The sequence below is a fragment of the Chamaea fasciata genome, unplaced genomic scaffold (genome assembly GCF_029207755.1).
Source record: "Chamaea fasciata isolate MVZ Bird 193981 ecotype frontalis unplaced genomic scaffold, bChaFas1.0.hap1 SCAF_8, whole genome shotgun sequence".
Classification (NCBI taxonomy): domain Eukaryota; kingdom Metazoa; phylum Chordata; class Aves; order Passeriformes; family Sylviidae; genus Chamaea; species Chamaea fasciata.
Genome location: NW_027094093.1, coordinates 20,749,338 through 20,767,903, shown reverse-complemented (window position 1 = coordinate 20,767,903; position 18,566 = coordinate 20,749,338). Strand labels below are relative to the sequence as shown.

General features: G+C 34.6%; 1 protein-coding gene across 2 annotated transcripts in view; it reads right to left on the bottom strand.

Annotated features, from left to right (window-relative positions):
- TTC21B (tetratricopeptide repeat domain 21B) overlaps positions 1 to 18,566 on the bottom strand; it is a 37,778-nt gene that overhangs the window by 13,974 nt on the left and 5,238 nt on the right. For both annotated transcript variants that reach the window (XM_066190017.1, XM_066190016.1), the window contains 15 exons: positions 17,074 to 17,231; positions 16,594 to 16,678; positions 15,063 to 15,161; positions 14,248 to 14,440; positions 13,220 to 13,317; positions 12,509 to 12,709; positions 10,616 to 10,745; positions 9,994 to 10,151; positions 8,880 to 9,104; positions 7,897 to 8,135; positions 7,520 to 7,592; positions 6,345 to 6,455; positions 5,841 to 5,979; positions 4,296 to 4,402; positions 2,813 to 3,001 (listed from right to left, as the gene is read on the bottom strand). In XM_066190017.1, coding sequence (XP_066046114.1) covers positions 2,813 to 3,001; positions 4,296 to 4,402; positions 5,841 to 5,979; positions 6,345 to 6,455; positions 7,520 to 7,592; positions 7,897 to 8,135; positions 8,880 to 9,104; positions 9,994 to 10,151; positions 10,616 to 10,745; positions 12,509 to 12,709; positions 13,220 to 13,317; positions 14,248 to 14,440; positions 15,063 to 15,161; positions 16,594 to 16,678; positions 17,074 to 17,231 — 2,205 coding nt within the window. The remainder of the gene's footprint in view (positions 1 to 2,812; positions 3,002 to 4,295; positions 4,403 to 5,840; positions 5,980 to 6,344; positions 6,456 to 7,519; positions 7,593 to 7,896; positions 8,136 to 8,879; positions 9,105 to 9,993; positions 10,152 to 10,615; positions 10,746 to 12,508; positions 12,710 to 13,219; positions 13,318 to 14,247; positions 14,441 to 15,062; positions 15,162 to 16,593; positions 16,679 to 17,073; positions 17,232 to 18,566) is intronic.

The following is an 18,566-nucleotide window of genomic DNA, read 5'->3' as shown; positions in this document are numbered from 1 at the left end:
TAAAGAGAGAGCCCTTTCTGTTGTTTCCTTTGGGCTCTCGGTCAATTAATGTAATCCATTTTCACTCCTTCACCTTTTACAACAGAAAAAACTTTTCTTCTTCTGAGGGATATTGTAAAGGTATATTGAAAACAGGGCTGCTCAGATAGTACTCTTCTGAAGACATCAGTATTTTGGTATGAATAATGTACTTGGAAAAATTTTAAGTGAAAGTAATTTTAAATGCACTGAAAAAAATAACATTAACATTCAGCAGTATGTAATTCTGGAGTACAAGTAAGTTTCAGAAGAAACTATTTTCTTATTTGAATTTCCAACCTATCACATTAAGTCTCTGTGTGAATCCATTTCTGAGAAGCCACCACAGAGTAAATATTGACAACTGAAATGTACACCAGCAAATATTCTTAAAGCTGAAGTCCCATCATAGACTATTCTGAATCAAATGCCACAGAAAAGTTTATAAACACAAGTTACCACCAATTTAATCAACTTTCTATTGAAGCAAACAGGAGCTAAACTGATCACAAAGCAAAATTAGCAGTAAATAAACGGTAAGTCACTCCTACTTAATTCTAAATGGTGTTTTGATTTTGTTTCCAAAAGGGAGGCATTTATAATTGCATCATAATTCTTTCACTAGTTCCACTTGTGAGAAGCACTTCTGAATCAAAACAATGTTTTGAACATCCAGTTCAGAATATGCAGGCTTCTAGCACAGTTTTTAACAACTGTTTTCTTCCTAATTCCTTGAGTTCTGTTTATATTCAAACATATACCATGTAATTTTGAAACAGGAAGGCAGGTGGGTAAGCACTGAAATGATACAGAGAATGAATGCATGTCAGAACTGTAACTATGAAAGCTTTCTTTAAGTTGCTGCTCTGATGTGCACAACTCAGTGGAATACCAAAAGGCAGTCTTGGAGTCAAGGAATACTTCCTGCAGAAGTGAAAAAGCCAGCTAAACAGGAGTTCTACACTAGATTCTAGTAAGTGGAAGTGGTCTCTAAATTTTCAACTCCAACACAAACGATACTACAAAATGATGTGCATGATGCAATCCGCAATCCCCTTCAAGTCTCCATCTGGAAACTGCATTGACTCTTACATGACCAAGGAAACAAAGGGAACGTTTACCAGATTTAACCATGTGAAACAAAACAATACAACTCCTCTCTGACATGGACTGCAATCTCTTCACATTGACCTGAATAAATGCAGTATTTCAATCCATTCTGGGTTACTTCGGCTAAAATACAAGAGATTTTGTTCTGATGAAACAAGGTACAGATAGCTTCAAAGGAATTTCCATATATAATTTTAAGGAAAGTAAATGCTGAAGGTGTCAAGAAACAGAGTTTTAACAGCTCAAAATAATATTTTGTAATCTAGACGAATTCAATTCTAATCTTGTACTAGCAATGCTTTTAAAAATGAAGAAAACAAGTTCAAATCTACTGCAACTATAAAAATAGATTACGATAACTCCTTTATACTAGTTGTGGGTAACAAAATATTTTGCTTTCGTTACTCAGCAAGTAAGCAGCAAGTTATTAATCAGAAATTCAGATATATTTTCTAAGATGTTACTGTATTCTGTGTTGCCAGCAAAGTAGGATGAAAGCAAAAATCTTCAGTAATATCTAACAGATATTTAATGCAAGTATCTACATCTTGTAACAATGGGAATCTCTCAAAAGGATGATTTTAGCACGAACTGAAGGGAAATGTCATGCTGGTATTTCAGTACTGGTATGAAAGACAAAGTAAGGCTTTGATACTGATAAAAAAGTCACAGCTGTACCTGTACCATGACAGTCTCCTTGCTCTTAATGGTAGAATGGGGAAATCATAATTTTAAGGATGTTTTTTATTCCCTTCCCAATTTATTTTTGTTTTCCATATCATTCTTAAAAGATGTCTTGAGAAAAGTCTGTCTCAAATATGTTGAAGTTGTAGCTTTAGGAAAGACCTAGATTCTTGGAACCACAACAAATAAGTTCAAATATACTAAGTTATGTATTTAGCAGCTCATGCATGTGACAGTTGTTCAATAACAAGCATCAAAATAGGAAGTCTTCACATGCACCTAAGTATATATGATCATTATGGTAGAAAATCATGGCAAATGAACAAAAATTGTATTTATTTATTTTTAATCTAGAAAAAATCTCACTAAATATGGGACTTGATTTTTGTGCTCATTATAATTATAAATTTCTTAGACTTCTGCTTCTCCCTCTCTTATCTCCAAAGCCGAGGGTTACAAAATGGTAAGAAGGAAAAGGAGGATAAAATAATCCAAATTTACCTGTATTCATCAACCTGTGGGAAAGAGACTGTGCAGAGAAGAGAGAAGCAGAACAATAATCCTGCTCAAGAAGAGCAACATATTGTGACTAAAATCAGAATCTTGCCAAGCCCAGACAAAAGTCTGAAAGTGCTAAAGTAGACACAGAAAAGAGAGAAATTGTCTGTACTGACCAAAATCACTGGGTGTTCATTTCAGAGGACAAGCACCAAGCAAGATTAAACAATCTCCATCATTACTGGTACCTGAAGACAGGCTCACTGTGAGTGCATGCAGACACCTTTTGAGTCAGGAGTTCTTGTAAGAGACACAAGTTAGCAGTGTATACAACTATTCTATCATGACAAGCAATGAAGGAGAGAAAATTTAAGGTTCTATACATATCATGAAGTAGAAATAATTGCAAATTATTCTATTCTGTGGATAACTGAAAAAGAGTTTTGCTACATCTAAAAACTGCAAGGAAAAACAATGCAAAATAGTCAGAGGGAGAACTGACCTTGTTATTGGTTTCACAGTGAACAAGGGCTTCTTTGTAAAATTTAATTGCTTTTTCATAGTTTCGCTGGGCTGTTGAGTGTTTTGCAATCTCAGCACAAATCTCAGCCGCGAACTGTTTCTGCGCAGGAACTGCATCCAGCTGCTCTACTTGAGCCCGTTTCAGCACTCTGCCTTGTAATTCCCGAGCCTGGTGTGGAGAAAGCAGTGAGCAATCAAACATTGTCAAAGGAATTAATTTCATTTATCTACTATAAAATAGTGTACTTGGGTTTTTTTAAGAGAAGGATGCACTAATACGATTCTGCTTCTTACATCCCTACCATTTTGCCTCGCAGGGAATTAGAACTATAACATCTTGAGAGAACTTCTAATATCTCCCTGAAAACCAAGGGAAGAAACCTGTTTTAAGACATTTAAGTTAGTCCTGCTGAAATCAAAATGCAGGTGCTTTTGTGTAAATGAATGTGGCATCAAAAGGAAAAGAAACAGGAAAATATTTTAAAGAGAATGGGTACAAGGAAGGACAGTTTTAAGGGCTGTAGTATAAACAAAAACCCAAAAGGACAGAAGGTTTTTTGAAATGTGATATAGTGAGAAAACTGGAAGAACTAAAGAAGTAATGAAAAGCGTAAGAAAAGGATACTGCTTATGGGGAATTTTACTAAAGAAGAACTGGGGGGAAAAAGTTAGCTTTGAGAAAGAAAAAAGTACATTATAAGGAAAAAATAACTATGAATTTCACAAAGATAAATCTTAACAATACTGGTATTTAAACCCTTACATACAATTACCTTTCTAACCAATCTGCAGACTTTTCTTGCTGGTCAGAAGATGCTACCAAGGCTTACCATTTCTGTTACCTTCACCTTCACCCAGTGGACATACAGTAGAACAGAAAGTACTGACCAAATCTCTTGCTAAACCTTTTTGTTGAGAACTCATTTTCTAAGGGATTAAATCTCTAGCTTCCAACTTTATTCTTTCAAGCCTCAGTCTGAGGGAAAATACTGAACTGCAGAATGGACAGAACTTATTACTGCTATTTGATACTAATACTGCTGTTTAGCAGTACAACAAAACAATAGGTAGCCATTGAAAGCTGTTGCATTTTGCTCTGTGAATGGTTTTCAATGCTGAGCTAAAGATATGTAATCTAGCTGCCCTCATGGCCAATTTCATTTTCGCCTGATATGCTGAAACTATGTTCCACACACAAATGAAGGCAAAGTAAGACGGCAGGATTGCAGCAAAAGCCTGAATTCTGATCTAAAATTCAGATTGCTTGCAAAAACCTCAGACTGTGTAACACCTTATGTACTTTACATTTCACAGCAGTCACTGGTGCTTTATCCCCAGCATACACTGATTTTCCACATTCACATGGATATTACGGGTAGAACATGGAATGAAAGGGAAACCAGGAGTAAGTAAACATGAAGACATTGCAAGTTTTCACAGGTATTTTTGGTTTTCCTCTTTACCTGTTGTAATGAAACAACAGCTTTGTCAATCTTCTCCATTTTGCTGTAAATTTTTGCCAGAAGTACCTGGTAACGTACATCTTCCATCAGAGAAGACAACTCATTAACTGTAAGAACAACATTAAACAAAGATTATTCTTGAAGGAACTGATCCCAGTAAAGTCAAAGGAAGAAGGAACTCATCACATCCTTCAGGCAAGAGCTTACATGAAAAATTCACAGCTCCATCTTACTTATTTAGAATTGTGATCTGACTTTGTGTGTTGCTGGTGGGCTGAGTATGTTGGTAGTAGGCAGAGTAAACTTTACAGACTACAAACAAAGTGAGATTTAAGGCCAAAGATATTGAAAGATGCAAAGAGATTAAAAAAACAATTGACTGTCAGATCTATTTGAATTTTGAGAGATATGAGAGAATATTTTGATGTAAGTGGACAGGAAATAAAGCCATTCCTGACTTTCCTGTCTAAATCCTCCTCAAAGTCAATAAAAATGTCCAAATTGATACAATGTGCTCCTCTACATGCAAAAAGCACGAGACTGATAAAATTTCTAGCCAGACCTCAAACTATGCTTCTTTTGCTGGAGTCTGCAACAGACATGAATACAGAGTTATTTTAACTAAATATTTCAGTACCTACTTAAGAGCAGCAGGCTGCTTTTGAATAATAGTTAAAATACATAAGCATAAATTTGAAGAATTCAAGCCTTCCCTGGCTTGAATTTTATTTTACTCTACTGACAAAGCAGTATCGTGAGCACAGTTCCACATTGAAATATAGACGTCACCAAAAATTTTGTTTTATCTTTATTAAAATTAAGGAGTATTTAGAGCTATATTCTATCAGAAAACTGGTCTTCAAGGTGCTGTAATTGTGACATGCTATTCTAAAACAGAGATTATACTGTGCAACTTAGACCATGGACGATCATTCCCTTCAGTGTATTTCCTACGTTTTGTTTTTTTTTCCCAAAAGGATATTCTAGAATTTCCATTAAAAATTATTAAATTGTTCAATAATTTAATAATTATTAAATCAGCAATTAAATCAGCCAAAATAAACATTTTTCTCTTAGGGAATGTGTGTATATCAAAACACAATGGCATTTAAAAAAAAGACTCTTTGTTTCATTTTAAGACAGAAGGTAAGATTTTTAAGTACATGGGGCAAACGGTGTTTACTCCTAATTACTTTTCCACACTAGAAAAATCGAGTTGTCTTGAGCATGATTATTAAATTAGTCAGATCCTCAAAGGCTTAACTAGGACAGGAATACAATGTTAAGTCAGAGGACTCTTTCAGTAAGAAGTAAACAAGATGGAAAACCAACGTGCCCCTGCAAAGCATAAAAGTGTTATAGTGACATAAGAAAACCTTACAGAATGGACTACTAATAGTACTGCTTCTCTAGTCGCAATTCTCAAATGTAATTAAACAACTGCAAAGAAAGTGCCCATGAACTCATTTACTCCTTAAAGTCATGCAGAAAACGCAAATAACAGTAGAAATTGTGCATTTTCCTGTGAATTAATAACAGTCCTACCAGGCTCATGATCTAAAGCTTGCTGAAGTACTTTTTCTGCCTGTTCATACTGCTTCAGTTTCATTAAAAGCTCAGCCAAATCATAGCAAAGGAAGTTCTGTTGACCATTTCTCACTGCAGCCTCATAGTAACCGATTGCCTTGAAAAAAGAAGCAAAAAATTGCGTATAACTTAAAGACAAATTTTAAATACAACAATCTTGTTACTTAGGTATTTAATGACAGATTGCTTACAATTTTCTTTGCTTTTTTTCAATGGAGAAGTAATAAAACATGGGTGTGAGTGCAGGCCCGAACCCACTGCAAGTCACCAGAACTACAATTCAACAGATTTGAATCCATTCATGTGTGGATCTACCAACTGTGCCTTTGGCCAGATGATCTAAAGGGAATCTACAAACTTACTTTCAGGATAAAATGTCTATTTTAGCACTCTGAAATATAATACTTTTACCCAAGCAAAGCCCACATGTTGACACAGTACTCAATTAACCTAATATAGTACCTTTGAGTAGTTATGTGTTTTGATTAGGGCTTTTCCAATTTTACTTGCTAAAGACGGATCTTTTGGATTTTTCTCCAAGGCCTGCTCGTAGACTTCTATGGCTTCATCAGGCTTTAAAATATAAATAAAAGTTATAAGTATATAAGTAAATACAAGTATATAAGTAATAATATAAGTAAAATATAAATACATATAAGTCAAAGATCAAGATAAAAAGTGTATGAAGAAAACAAAGTCTGGTAACAACTCCCGCAATGACTGCCAAGCACTACTGATTCATAAGCTACAATACATCTGAGAGAAGAACAGCTACTATAAAACTGCAGAAGTGCAAAGCCCATGTAAATTAACATTTTCATGCTAAAACAAAATAAGGAGAGACATAGCAAACAAACGAGTTTGAATAAACTTCATTCTTTTTTCACTGCAATTTCTCTACTACTGTCACCAGTAGTTAACAAAGAGGCAGATGTATAAGGGCTGGATCTGGTTTTCTCCTCTAGACACGTTAGAGCAGATTAAACAAATTCCACTTTGTGTGATAATTCTTCATTAGGGAGAAAACTACACACAAACATTAATATGAAAACAACCATTAATCATCTACAAATCTCCAAATTAGTAATCTAAACTATCAGTTGCATGTCCTAACTCAATCTATCTTTTTAACATATGAATTTATGTAGCCTTCAAATTCCTGTGTCCACTTGACTACATTGTCTTCTGCCAATACTAAATACCATTTCCAGTTCATCAAGAAAGCGAAGGATGAAAAGAATGTATAGGAACTATGTAATTAAAAAATTTAAGTAAAGCCATCAGCATGAGAAATAAGCTACCTAGAATCTAAGTTTCAGAACAGTATTCTAAACATCTCCAGCATCTTTGTGATTTCAATTTAGCTCTCACTCTAGGTATCTGTTAGTCTTATGAGGCAGAGCTCTTCTAGAAAACATTCCCTCCTTGACTTTCACCAAATAAGCTTTTAGAAGAAATGTATTTTCAACAGTTTCTAATTTAAACAGTTACTCATAGTCAATATTTATTGTTTTACATCCTAAAGCAATTTCTGTTTGACAAACATCAATCAATAAGAGTCAGCATGCCACAATGTTTTAACTAGACAAAGTCAACAAACGACTCAAATATTCCATTCATCTCTAGCAAGCACTCACCTCTTGAATATTCATGTATGCATCACCAAGAAGAAGAAAAGTATGAGCACTTGGCAGTTTTTCTACTAGGTCACTGGAAAGAGATGACAAAACCTTGCTCAGTATTTAATATGTCAATACTGGTATCTAAACAAGAGAAGAGCACAATAGTTTTATCCTCTGCAGATTTCAGTTTTTATTTCTGAAAATAAACCAAAAAAACCCAAAATACGTTTTCGAAATAAGGCTTCCAATTATCATTTTGAAAGTCGCCACATTTACTCAAATGAATTCATACCACTAAATATTTCCCATTTACTGCAGTAGAAATAAAAAATGAGTTCACCAGGCTATCAGCAAACATTTACAAAACTATTATGCACTCCACAAACTTTTACCGATAGCAGGCGGCATATAACTTCTTATCTTTCCTATACTGAAGATAAATATCTGCCATTTTCTCTTTAGCTTGTACAAAGTAAGGCTGTTCAGGTGTAATATTGCGGAGCATAGTCAAGGCATGTTTCACATCTCCTTGAGCAATTGCCAGATCTGCATTTGCAATCACAACTCTCAGCTCCTCGGGTGTTCCAGAAAATTCATTAATGGCATCTTGGATGACTATAGCAGCTTCATGCTGAAAATAAAAACAATGCAATTAATTCAGTTCCTGTCCTAATTTTGAACAGCCAAAAATAAAGACATCATATGCATTTATGGGCATTATGCAAAGCATCAAAAAAGCCCACAAAAACCACAAACCATAGTATCCACTTGTTTTGCTGTAATGTTTTTGATTTTTCAAATAAAACTCCTGTGATATGGACTACTATTTCAAGTTTTAGTACAGAAAATTACATTTGTGTTGCATATATACAATACATGCTCAAACTGCAACTAGAGAACGTCTTTAGCACCTTGCTCCAACAGGTCCTGCTTTGAGCAGGCTGGCCTGCAAACCACAGCACTGTATGGCTTCTCTTACATTCTAACACATAGGTAGTTGTCCCATTGCTTACCCAGACACAGCTGAGAGTAGGGACGCTGCTACACAAAGATAAGGACATGATCCAAACCTACTGCTAATAGCATTCTGACAACAAAACAGGGATCTACATCCCAGCAAATGAACATCAACAGTGGGAAATGGCTTTTGTAGACTCAAAATTGAGCACCTGCAAGCAGTTTTGGTTTTTTTTGCTCTGTACAATTTAAGGTACTTAAGTTCTCAAAACAGATATTCACATGCTGGAAATTTTACTAAGCAAATTCTCTTGATGAAAGAAGTGGTGGTTTTCCACTCTGAACTAATAGAGATGGGAATGGGAAGAGGGAATTGTTTTCAGGTGTGTTCTGTGTTTTAGCAGGTTTGCCATCTTACCGGTTCTCCATTCAAACGATGAGCTTCTACCAACTCTAGGAACACAGACACACGATCGCTTGCATCAATTTCAATACTTTTTCCTTTTGTTTTTGAGGAAGTTGTAGCTTTTCTCATTCCAGGCAAATTCCTTGCCATCTGTAGGGTTTTAATAGCTTCTGCTATTTCTCCCACCTTCTTTTGGGTTTGGGCCTTAATTAAGTGATACACAGGATGTTCTCTCACCTAAAAAAAAATAAGATAAAGAGTTTCCAAATTTTACTTGATGTAAAGTATTCAAACCCTTCGCAAGATTTTTTTTAATATTGACCTTGGTTTCTTTTTTTCCTCCAAATACATACGAATTCAATCTCAGAAATTTACTTATGAAAATACAAGAATTGTCAGAGTACTCAAACTAGTAATTTAGTAAGCTTTTAATTACAAAGAAAAATTATTACATGGGATGAGACTTCAGGATAGAACAACATTAATTGCTGCTTTATTTTAAACTAGACTGAATTTTAAGGTATTCTGTGTGTCTCCCACACTGCTGCGTGGACACTTCACAAGGCTATTAATTAAAGGAAGCATACAATCATTATTTGCCACAAGTCCTGCATGCCATTTTTCACCCTCTTAAAACATACTTCACATGAAACAAAAAGTCTATCAGGGAAATACAGTTCTGTAAATGGCAAGGACCTCAATTAGGTAGCTAATTAGATATTAATCTTCAGTTTTCTTGTATCACTTGGAGGAAGAAGGATGATGGGCTATAGTTGCAAAGAAATGGCAGTTTTCAGCTAAGTGGTCTCAAGACACTTGGGCACAACTCAGACCTAATGAGTTGTGTTTGTGTGTATTGTGTTCCCAACTCTCTGCTAATCCTACATAAAGTTCCAGTGATGTCAACAATGCAACCGTATAAGACCCATGAAATGTGACTTGGGAGGTGCTAGTTTTGTCTTCATGGTCACTTCTTTGATAAATATTCAGATACCACATTTATATAAACATTTAGATATTAAATTTGTAGTGGAAGAGTTTAAAAAGTTCAGTTGAAAATTATTATATACAAAAACATACAACTTCACATGACTGAATAAATTATTTCATTCTTTTTTCAACTCACCTCAAAATTATAGCTTAAACAAAGTTCCAAGGATTGAGAACAAAGCTTGGCATTGTTTTGAGCCAAATACACTTGGGCCATCAGTAAGTGTGCATCTGCGTAAGAAGGGTCCCTCTCCAGACAGTAATGTAGATTGCTATGGGCTGCTTCAAAATCCCCTAGGAAATGGGGAAAGGCAAGGAAAGTGAAAAAGCAGTTGATATGAAATACAAAGGTTATATACATAGCATTTTTATTTGCCCTTTTTTAAAAAAAAATGTCAACATCTAGTGAATAAACATATATACAAAGTATTATAAGATTATGACACGAAATCAAAAGCAGGTCAAAGGTATGACATTTTCCTATTTCCTATGTAAATCTGTAAATTATCTGTAAATCATTCAATAAATTAACTTTTTGGGAAACAATAGATTAAAAAAACCCTGTATTTATATGTCTGTACAATTAAGACACTCTCATATAAAGGACAAAAAATGAAGAGCAAAGGTTCTTCACTTAGCTGTAACATAGTGTTCTGCATTGAAAGAAAAATATTCATTATTATTTACAAGTATGAAATTAATTTTTGATATCAAATAAACGAAGAAGGCAATTAACTATCCATTCATACAACTATTACCTGACAAGTACTTCACTTTTGCAATTAAAAAGACAGCTTGTTGAAGACCAGGCACAGTTTTTACAACAGTTTCAAGAACTGAAGCACAGTGCTTGAGAAGTGGTGAAGGAGACTGGCCAGGATTTGCAGGCTAGGAGTAAACAAAACATGTAAGTAATACAAAATGAACCCCATTAAACTAACAAAAACCAGCATTTGAGTCAACAGGTTTTAGATTTCAAGTCTGAGCTTCACTTTAAACTCAAATGAGCATTTGCAGAGACTTGTTATTTCCTGCAGTCAAAGCAGCTGTTGTTGTGAAGAAATATAAAAAACCCTGAAATTTAAGAAGGCAACTTCTTCATATCAGCAGGAACTCAAGACAGTCTCAGAATTCAAGGACAATAAAACACTTCAGACCTGACATACACAGAAGAGTCAGGCCATAAACATTTGGTTACACATTCTGAATTACCAGGTAACTCATCAAACACAGCACTACCATGAATTAAATTTCAAAAAGGCTGAAGTTTGAATGAAGGAATGATGAGAAGGTTGGGAAGAAAAGGTGTGGTCCTGTCATTCCTACCCTCAGCCCACATCACAGAACATATTTACTGAAAATAGAAGCTGAAAAACAGCTTCTTTCATGCAAGCTGCTAGTACAATACATCACATTTTAGTTGCTCTTTATCAGAAACATTATTCATTTCCCTCTGTTACTTTAACTAGTTGCTAATTGGTTTATACATTAAAAAAGGAAAAGGCAACCTAAACATTATTTTGTTCACAAGTAGTATTTTCATAGGACCCAAAACCAAAATGGAAGCCTCCACCACCTAGCTAATTCTTCATTTTCAAACACCATGGGGTCCTTTCTGCAATAAAGAGATAAAAGAAACTTAGCAAAGGCCTGTCTTTTCTTCTAAAAATCTTTCTATGGACCACAATTCAGAAAAGCAGTTTTAATTCCAAACTAAAAACCATCACTGCTGTTCAATATTTCTGGAACGTATCCCAGGGAAGTCTTCAGATAAGAGCATGACCTCATAGAATGGCACTTCCTATCATCACCATCTGTGACATGAAAATGTCACAGCTACTGATGTTTTAAACTTTCTAACTGTCATTTTCTTATGGATAGTGAAGCAGTTCATAACAATGGAAATCTACTTGTTTTCCTGTTAAGATTTTAAAACTCTGTATCAACATATTTATGGAAAGGTTCTATAATTAGGCTAGAAAAAATGACAGGATAACAGAAGTCAGCTCCCAGCTATTTCAGAATAATCTATTTAAGGAAGACATTATTTAAAGAAACTTTAAATGTGTTTCTTCTGCTTTAAAGATGTCAGGTCCCCATTCAATTTATTAAGTTCTACAACCTTTGTTGCCAAAACTAGAGAACACAAATTCAGCCACAGAAAATTAAGCCGCCTAAGTAAGTGAGATTTTTCACTGGAATGAACAAAAATATAAAAAGGCAGTATTCCACTGTTTTTTACCAACACATAAAAGAAAGAATACATGTATACTGAAAAGATATAAGCCAATAAAAATATTTCATGAATAGGGCAGTCAGTGTGAACATCCTGGTTTCATAATGAGATAGCTCTATTCACTGTATCGTTACACTTTCCTCAGAGACACTAAGACAGTACAACTACACACACATTCAGAGGGCATTGAATAAATACCCTTTCCTCAGTTATCATTACTACCACTTGCCCACATCACAAAAAATATATTTTTATCATTACTTTGACTAAACAGTGGTGTAATATCCCAAAACATACTCTTACTTCAAATAAACTCACATTTTAAAAGGTAAAATTTTCTTATTTTTTACTTCATGATTAACTGTTCTCAAAATGAAAAATTCCCATTCTCAGACAGATGAAATCTACAGCTTACCTGTGCTGGACAAAAATTAAGATATTCTCTAATAATTTCTAGCAGGAAATCAGGGTTTAGTCTTTCAAAATATTCCACACCAAGAGGCAATCCATGCAAAGATGAAAAGTGAGTATCCAGAACATCATTCAATAAAGCAAAAACTTCTTCTTGTCTCTTATGTTTTTTCATAGCTAGGATTGCACGCAGGAAAGATAATTCCTGTAGAACAGAAAAAAAAAAAAAAACCACAAAACCCCAAACATTCAGCATATTCCAGATACACTCATCTGTTACTCACACAATACTACATAATTATTAATGTTAGCCATCTCTTCTTTATATTTAGAGATACTCTAAGACATTTACTATGTTGTAAAGGACACTTGATGATTATTCTACCTATTCATTCCTTTAATTTGTTCAAGAACCTTCACATTTGTCTGATCACAAAATCTTGAAAATAATTAATATTTGTCCCTCCCTGACATTTCAAACTTACCTTCAGAGAAAAAACACAGCTAGAAAGTGATGATGATTTGCTCTGCAAGCAAACAGCCTGGTTGCAAAGTTAAGCAACACATTAACTTATGTAGAAAAACTGAAACTTAGACTTAACAGTGCTCCACTAAGAATGCTCTACTCAAGTGACTGAAATATAGAACGTGGAATAGTTAGAAACACAGTTCAGATTGTAATCAAAGTATCTCAGTAAAGAAAGATGCCTCCTACCCCAGATTTCCCAATGGACTGTTGAATTTCATTAAGAAACTCCAATTGCTGCTCTGCATCTTCTAATTGCCCTTGAATCAGCTGACAACGGATAATACCTGTAACACACGGAAAGACTTTATTGCCAATTCATCTTCCTAGTCAAACACATGCTTTCTTTTCCAGAACTAACTTTTCCTCTCCTCAACCTCTTCATAAAGCAGTGACAGGAAAAGAAAGAATGGATCAAGACTTATGGTAATGCAAATTTTACATACTCAAAAAACCTAGGGTAGGTGATACATGATTGATGCATTAATATGCCATAAAGCAGTTTGAAACGGTAAATCTTCAACTGGTTCTAGACTAAGCAGTAGCACCATAAAGTCTGGCTTCTAAATTCAGAAGAAGTACAAGAAGGAAAACAACCTCCAGCACACACAAAAACCACTTCTGCCATTTTAATGGCTTTTAATACTGTTTAAGGCCATGGCACAGTCAAGGAGGAAAAAAATACAGGGAAAAATCTGTCAGGCAAATATGAATGTTTACACTCCATCTTCTTGACACAAATGAGACTTACTATAAAGTGGGGCTTTTTGGACGTGACATATACATCCAAAGTATGATGGGGTTTTTTTGACTTGATTATGGTTTTTAATCTAATTTGGATAAAACGAGGACATGGACAGTTTATTCTATCATGCCCTTGATTTTCTTATTTTTGTAGTGCCTAAGAGTTCTCTAGTTCTTTGGCACCACAGAAATTAAATAATAAAGTAAGTACAAAACACCAAAATGTCTGTTCCTACTATTACTTCGAGAGCTCTAATTCAGAACAGAAAAGATTAATTTTACAATAAGAAAGACCAAAAGGTATATTCAGTAAGGAGACGCTGTTGCCACAAGGAAGAAAGCACACCATGAATCTGAAAATACAACCCAGTGCTCCTGTTCTAATAGTTCTAGATTTTCCTAGTACCAGTAATAGGGAAAACTCATCAAAAAACATTGTCTAAAAAAAAACAAAAGGAAGCGTAAGACCTTACCAGTTAGTGCAGAAACACTTGTTTCATCTAGTGTCATAGCAGTCTTGTACCATTTTAGAGCTTCTTTCACATTCCCTTGTAAAATCATTTGGTAGCCAAGTTCAGTAGCAAATTCTGCATTGTCAGATGCCAAATCAAAGGCTCTTTGTATTAAGGTTTGTGTATGTTGAAGGATCAGCTGGTTCCGGCCACACTAATGGTAAGAACAATCTTTAAGGCTTAAAGCTTTTCTTGGTTTTCAGATTCAATTAGACAAACATACTGGATATAGCCAGATCAGTAGAGACAACATCATCTCATCTAAGTATAAATTACTCTGTAGTAATTCTATAAAAAACTGTGACATTAATAGGGGATGGATTCAAACATAAATATAATATTATTTATATATACATAAATATTCAAACATAAAAATACCATCCAATAAGGAATAGTTGCTTTGAGTGCTTCTTACAGCAATTTTTGATAAATACAGAGATTAAAGAAACCTTCACTTTCAAGGTTATGTGATTAACCTTGTCAGTTTCCTACAGTAAGGAGATGGTTGGTGAACATTTGAGTGTATTTTCACCATTTCTCATTAAAAGCAAGCAGTAAAACTATTTTTACAATAAGATGGTTTAAACATTGCAATTCATGCTGAATACAAGACTTGAAAAACGTGGTTACCAAGGTTACAAGAGTTAATCTATTTCAATTGTCCACAATTCCCTACTTTTTAGGAAGATATTTAACATCTGTCTACCAAAAAATACAACAAAACCAGAATATACAGATACCTGTACACTGCTTAAGGAAAAAAAAAGCATACTCACTGTTCTACTGAAAGCCAAAGCCATTTTACAGAATAGCTCAGAATTACATGGTTCTAATCTATCCAGTGCTTTAATCAGGTCTTCCAGTCTTGCTGAAGCCTTGGAGAAAAAGGAATAATATAATAAATTACAGAAAGAAATAAAAAATTAGGACTATCAAAGAGTTTGCACTACAAACTACTCACATTTTACTATGCACTAGTGTCTTGAAATGTAAATTCAGAGGTATTCAGGGTGAGGAGTTAGACTTGAGAATTCCTAAGACAATACTTTGGAATAGTAAAGTGACAATACAGCAGACCATGTGTCCTTTATCCATGCTCTTAAAAGGTGAAAGCTTGAGCTAAGTCTGATATAAGCATGCAGGCTCAATAGCAAAGCATTTCCAAGTGCTTTTAACATTAGTTTCTCAAAACACCTAAGGGGAGTCTCTGGGCATACAATAAGGTAAACAGGGTTTTTTAAATACGGTTTTAGATGCAGGCACCTGAAATGTGTAAATCTAACAGGCCTTGATTTTTTTTTCCACAGACATGGCTCTTAGTTACTTGTGACATTTTACTCCAGAATCTTTATAATAAACACTCTACTATATCCAGCTAGGCTCCTTCCTGGATGGCTTCACTGGAGCCAGCAGTTCTTACTACTTCTCCTTATTTCCCATGATTGTGCATAAGACTTAAATTTGATTGTAAGAAGGCTAATGACTGAGTTCTTTGTAATGTGTTCACTGAAAATGTGTTAAACAACATAAATACCTTTTCTTCTAGCATTTGAAAACACCTACAACACAAAGAAAACACTTTTTTTTTTTGCTAACTTTCCACTTAAATTATCACAGTATTTTAGCATAATGAGAAAAAAACACAGAATGAAATTTTGGTGCCAATTTAGATCAACTATTTTAGAAATTCCTGAAAAATGGCACAAGTGCTGTACATACAAAATACATACTTATAGACCTGTGCAAGAAAATGGATCTTGGGAGCAGAAGGAAAAGTAGCATAGAATGTTTAGAGTTGAAAAAAACCCACCCTAATTGGCAAGAAACGGTGAAAAAAACACAGTTGTAACGACTATGACCTGCTTCCAAAAATCTGCCACTACAAGACCTCATTATTTCCCTTAATCCAATTAATAAAATATTTAAAATAATGGATGGCTTACAATAACTTATGAATTTATCAGAACAGCATTTAAACAAAAAAGATCATTTTGATGATTCAAATCAACATGATTCAGTTAACTGTCCAGATCAGATTTCTGTTTGGCTTGAAACCTGTTCTCTGGAAAGATGGAGATTAAAATTTATCTTTTCTCTGGTATCCAGAAAATACCTCAGCAATAAGCAAGAGTAGCCATTCAAATCAGAATAGGTAACTATACCTCCTGCAGATTAGTGCAGCACAGGACAAGACCAGCCAATGTATATGAGGAGAATACATACAGAAGACAGCCTTTGTAGAGACTAGACGCCACATGCACTATGCTGTGCTCAACATTCTGCTAAGAAGAAGACAAGAAGACTCACCTCAGACAGATTTCCTTCCCTGCACAGATGATGCAGGGCCTCCATTCTTATGGCTTCTAAATTGAGGGGATCTTTCTGCAATAGTCTAAAGCCAAAGAAAAGGTGAACATAAAGAAACCAAACCAAACACTTGCTCAATTATCTATTTTATCCTACAACAGGAATAGGATAACTTGAATTTCACAGTCATTTTACCTCATGGATCTCAACTAAAAGTACACCTCTTATTTCATGCCTATCTAAAAAAAGATCCTTGTCCACCCAAAACAAATTCACATATTGATGTAGCATCCTCACAGAACTGCAAGGCTGGGTTCTAATAAAACTAAGTTTACTTGAAATTTATTTTTAAAAAAACTGATGCAACTAATTCAGATTCATTACCAATGAATGGAAACCTATCTACTTTTCTTTCAAAGTGTCCTTAGAGTGTAAACAAGGCAAGAAAATAACTTAGTAGTGTGCTACTTCATACTCAACCTGTGTGCTGTTTCAATTGTTTGCTCCCAGTCCTGCAAGGCAAGTTGTAGCTTCATCTTCTTTATGAAAGCAGGAATGAAGTTTGGGAAGTTTGCAATTATCTGGTTCACAATTTCCAGAGCTCCTGAATAATTCTGTCGGACCTCAAAATACTGTGCCTAATAGAAGGAAGAGGAGCCATATCAAGAGTCTGTACACTCACATAGGTGAGAAGATTCAGAAGTTCTCTCATACAGAAACCAGGAAAAAAAGCTAGAGAGAAAAAACCCTTTCCCGATGTAATAGTTTTACCTAAGTATCAACGACAACTACACATATTGCAACAATCAAATTGCAAAGGATGATGTATAAAGCCTGGTGTGTGTGGTAAGCACTCTGTAACAAAGGTAACTGCAGTATTTACAACTTACTAGTCAGTTGCAATCAAGAAAAAGACAGATGTAGCTGAAGAGAAAAACTGTTTTATTAGGTTTCAAATACCTTTGTATGAAGTATCCCACAATTTTAGGATATTCAACACAATCCATTGATGAAACATTTATTCAAACTCTGAGGTATGTACCACGTAAACACCCACACTCAGCAGGTAACTATTGCTGTTGCCAGAACTAACAATTTTCTAACTGTAATGGGATTTACAGGGTATTCCAAATACAAAACTTTCAGACGTCAAGAATCACAAGTTTAAATTAATTCATGTAGAAATAAATTTAGGACTTAAACCCTGTTTTGCTTTGATGCTTTGAATTTACTTATCATACTCCAGGTGACCGTATGTGTCCTGTTTTATTTCATCTTTTTAAGACAGAAATGATGCAAACACAGTAGTTTCTGAGAGTTAATTTCTTAAGCCCTAGTGAGATTCTTGTCTGTCTAAACCCTAATTACAGTAACTACATTTGACATATACTCTTAATCTAATTCAATGGTCCACATGCAGCCAAGCACACACACCTAACCAAATACCATTGTGCACACTCTCCTGAACTTCAGTCTTTTAATATTCATTGACCAATTTTTTCTACATTTAGCTTTAAAATACTAAACAAACATCACGTTAATGAGTAACAATGTCTGTGCTATAAAGTAATATGTTCTTAAACAGAAAATTTGTAAAGAAAACAATTCATGCCACTCCTTTAATGAAATATAATCATTGATGTTTACAGGAGCACAAATGAACAGAGGAAACAGACTAATGACAACTTTAAAAGTTTTAACAATATTAAAAACTACTATATTTTGGCATACAGCAATTCTGTAATGTGCATAGGTGTCACATGCAAAAAGGAAGAGACCACACATTTTTACGTTTTCAAGTGATTTGAAACTCATTTTATATATATATATGTATATGTATATACATATACATCAATAGAATGGCTTTCTTGTGTGTACAGCAAAATCATAACCACAGTACAAATTTAGATTGACTGAATTTAATCTTTACCTTTCTTTTTACATTGGTGTCTGAAGAACCCCAAAGTACCTAC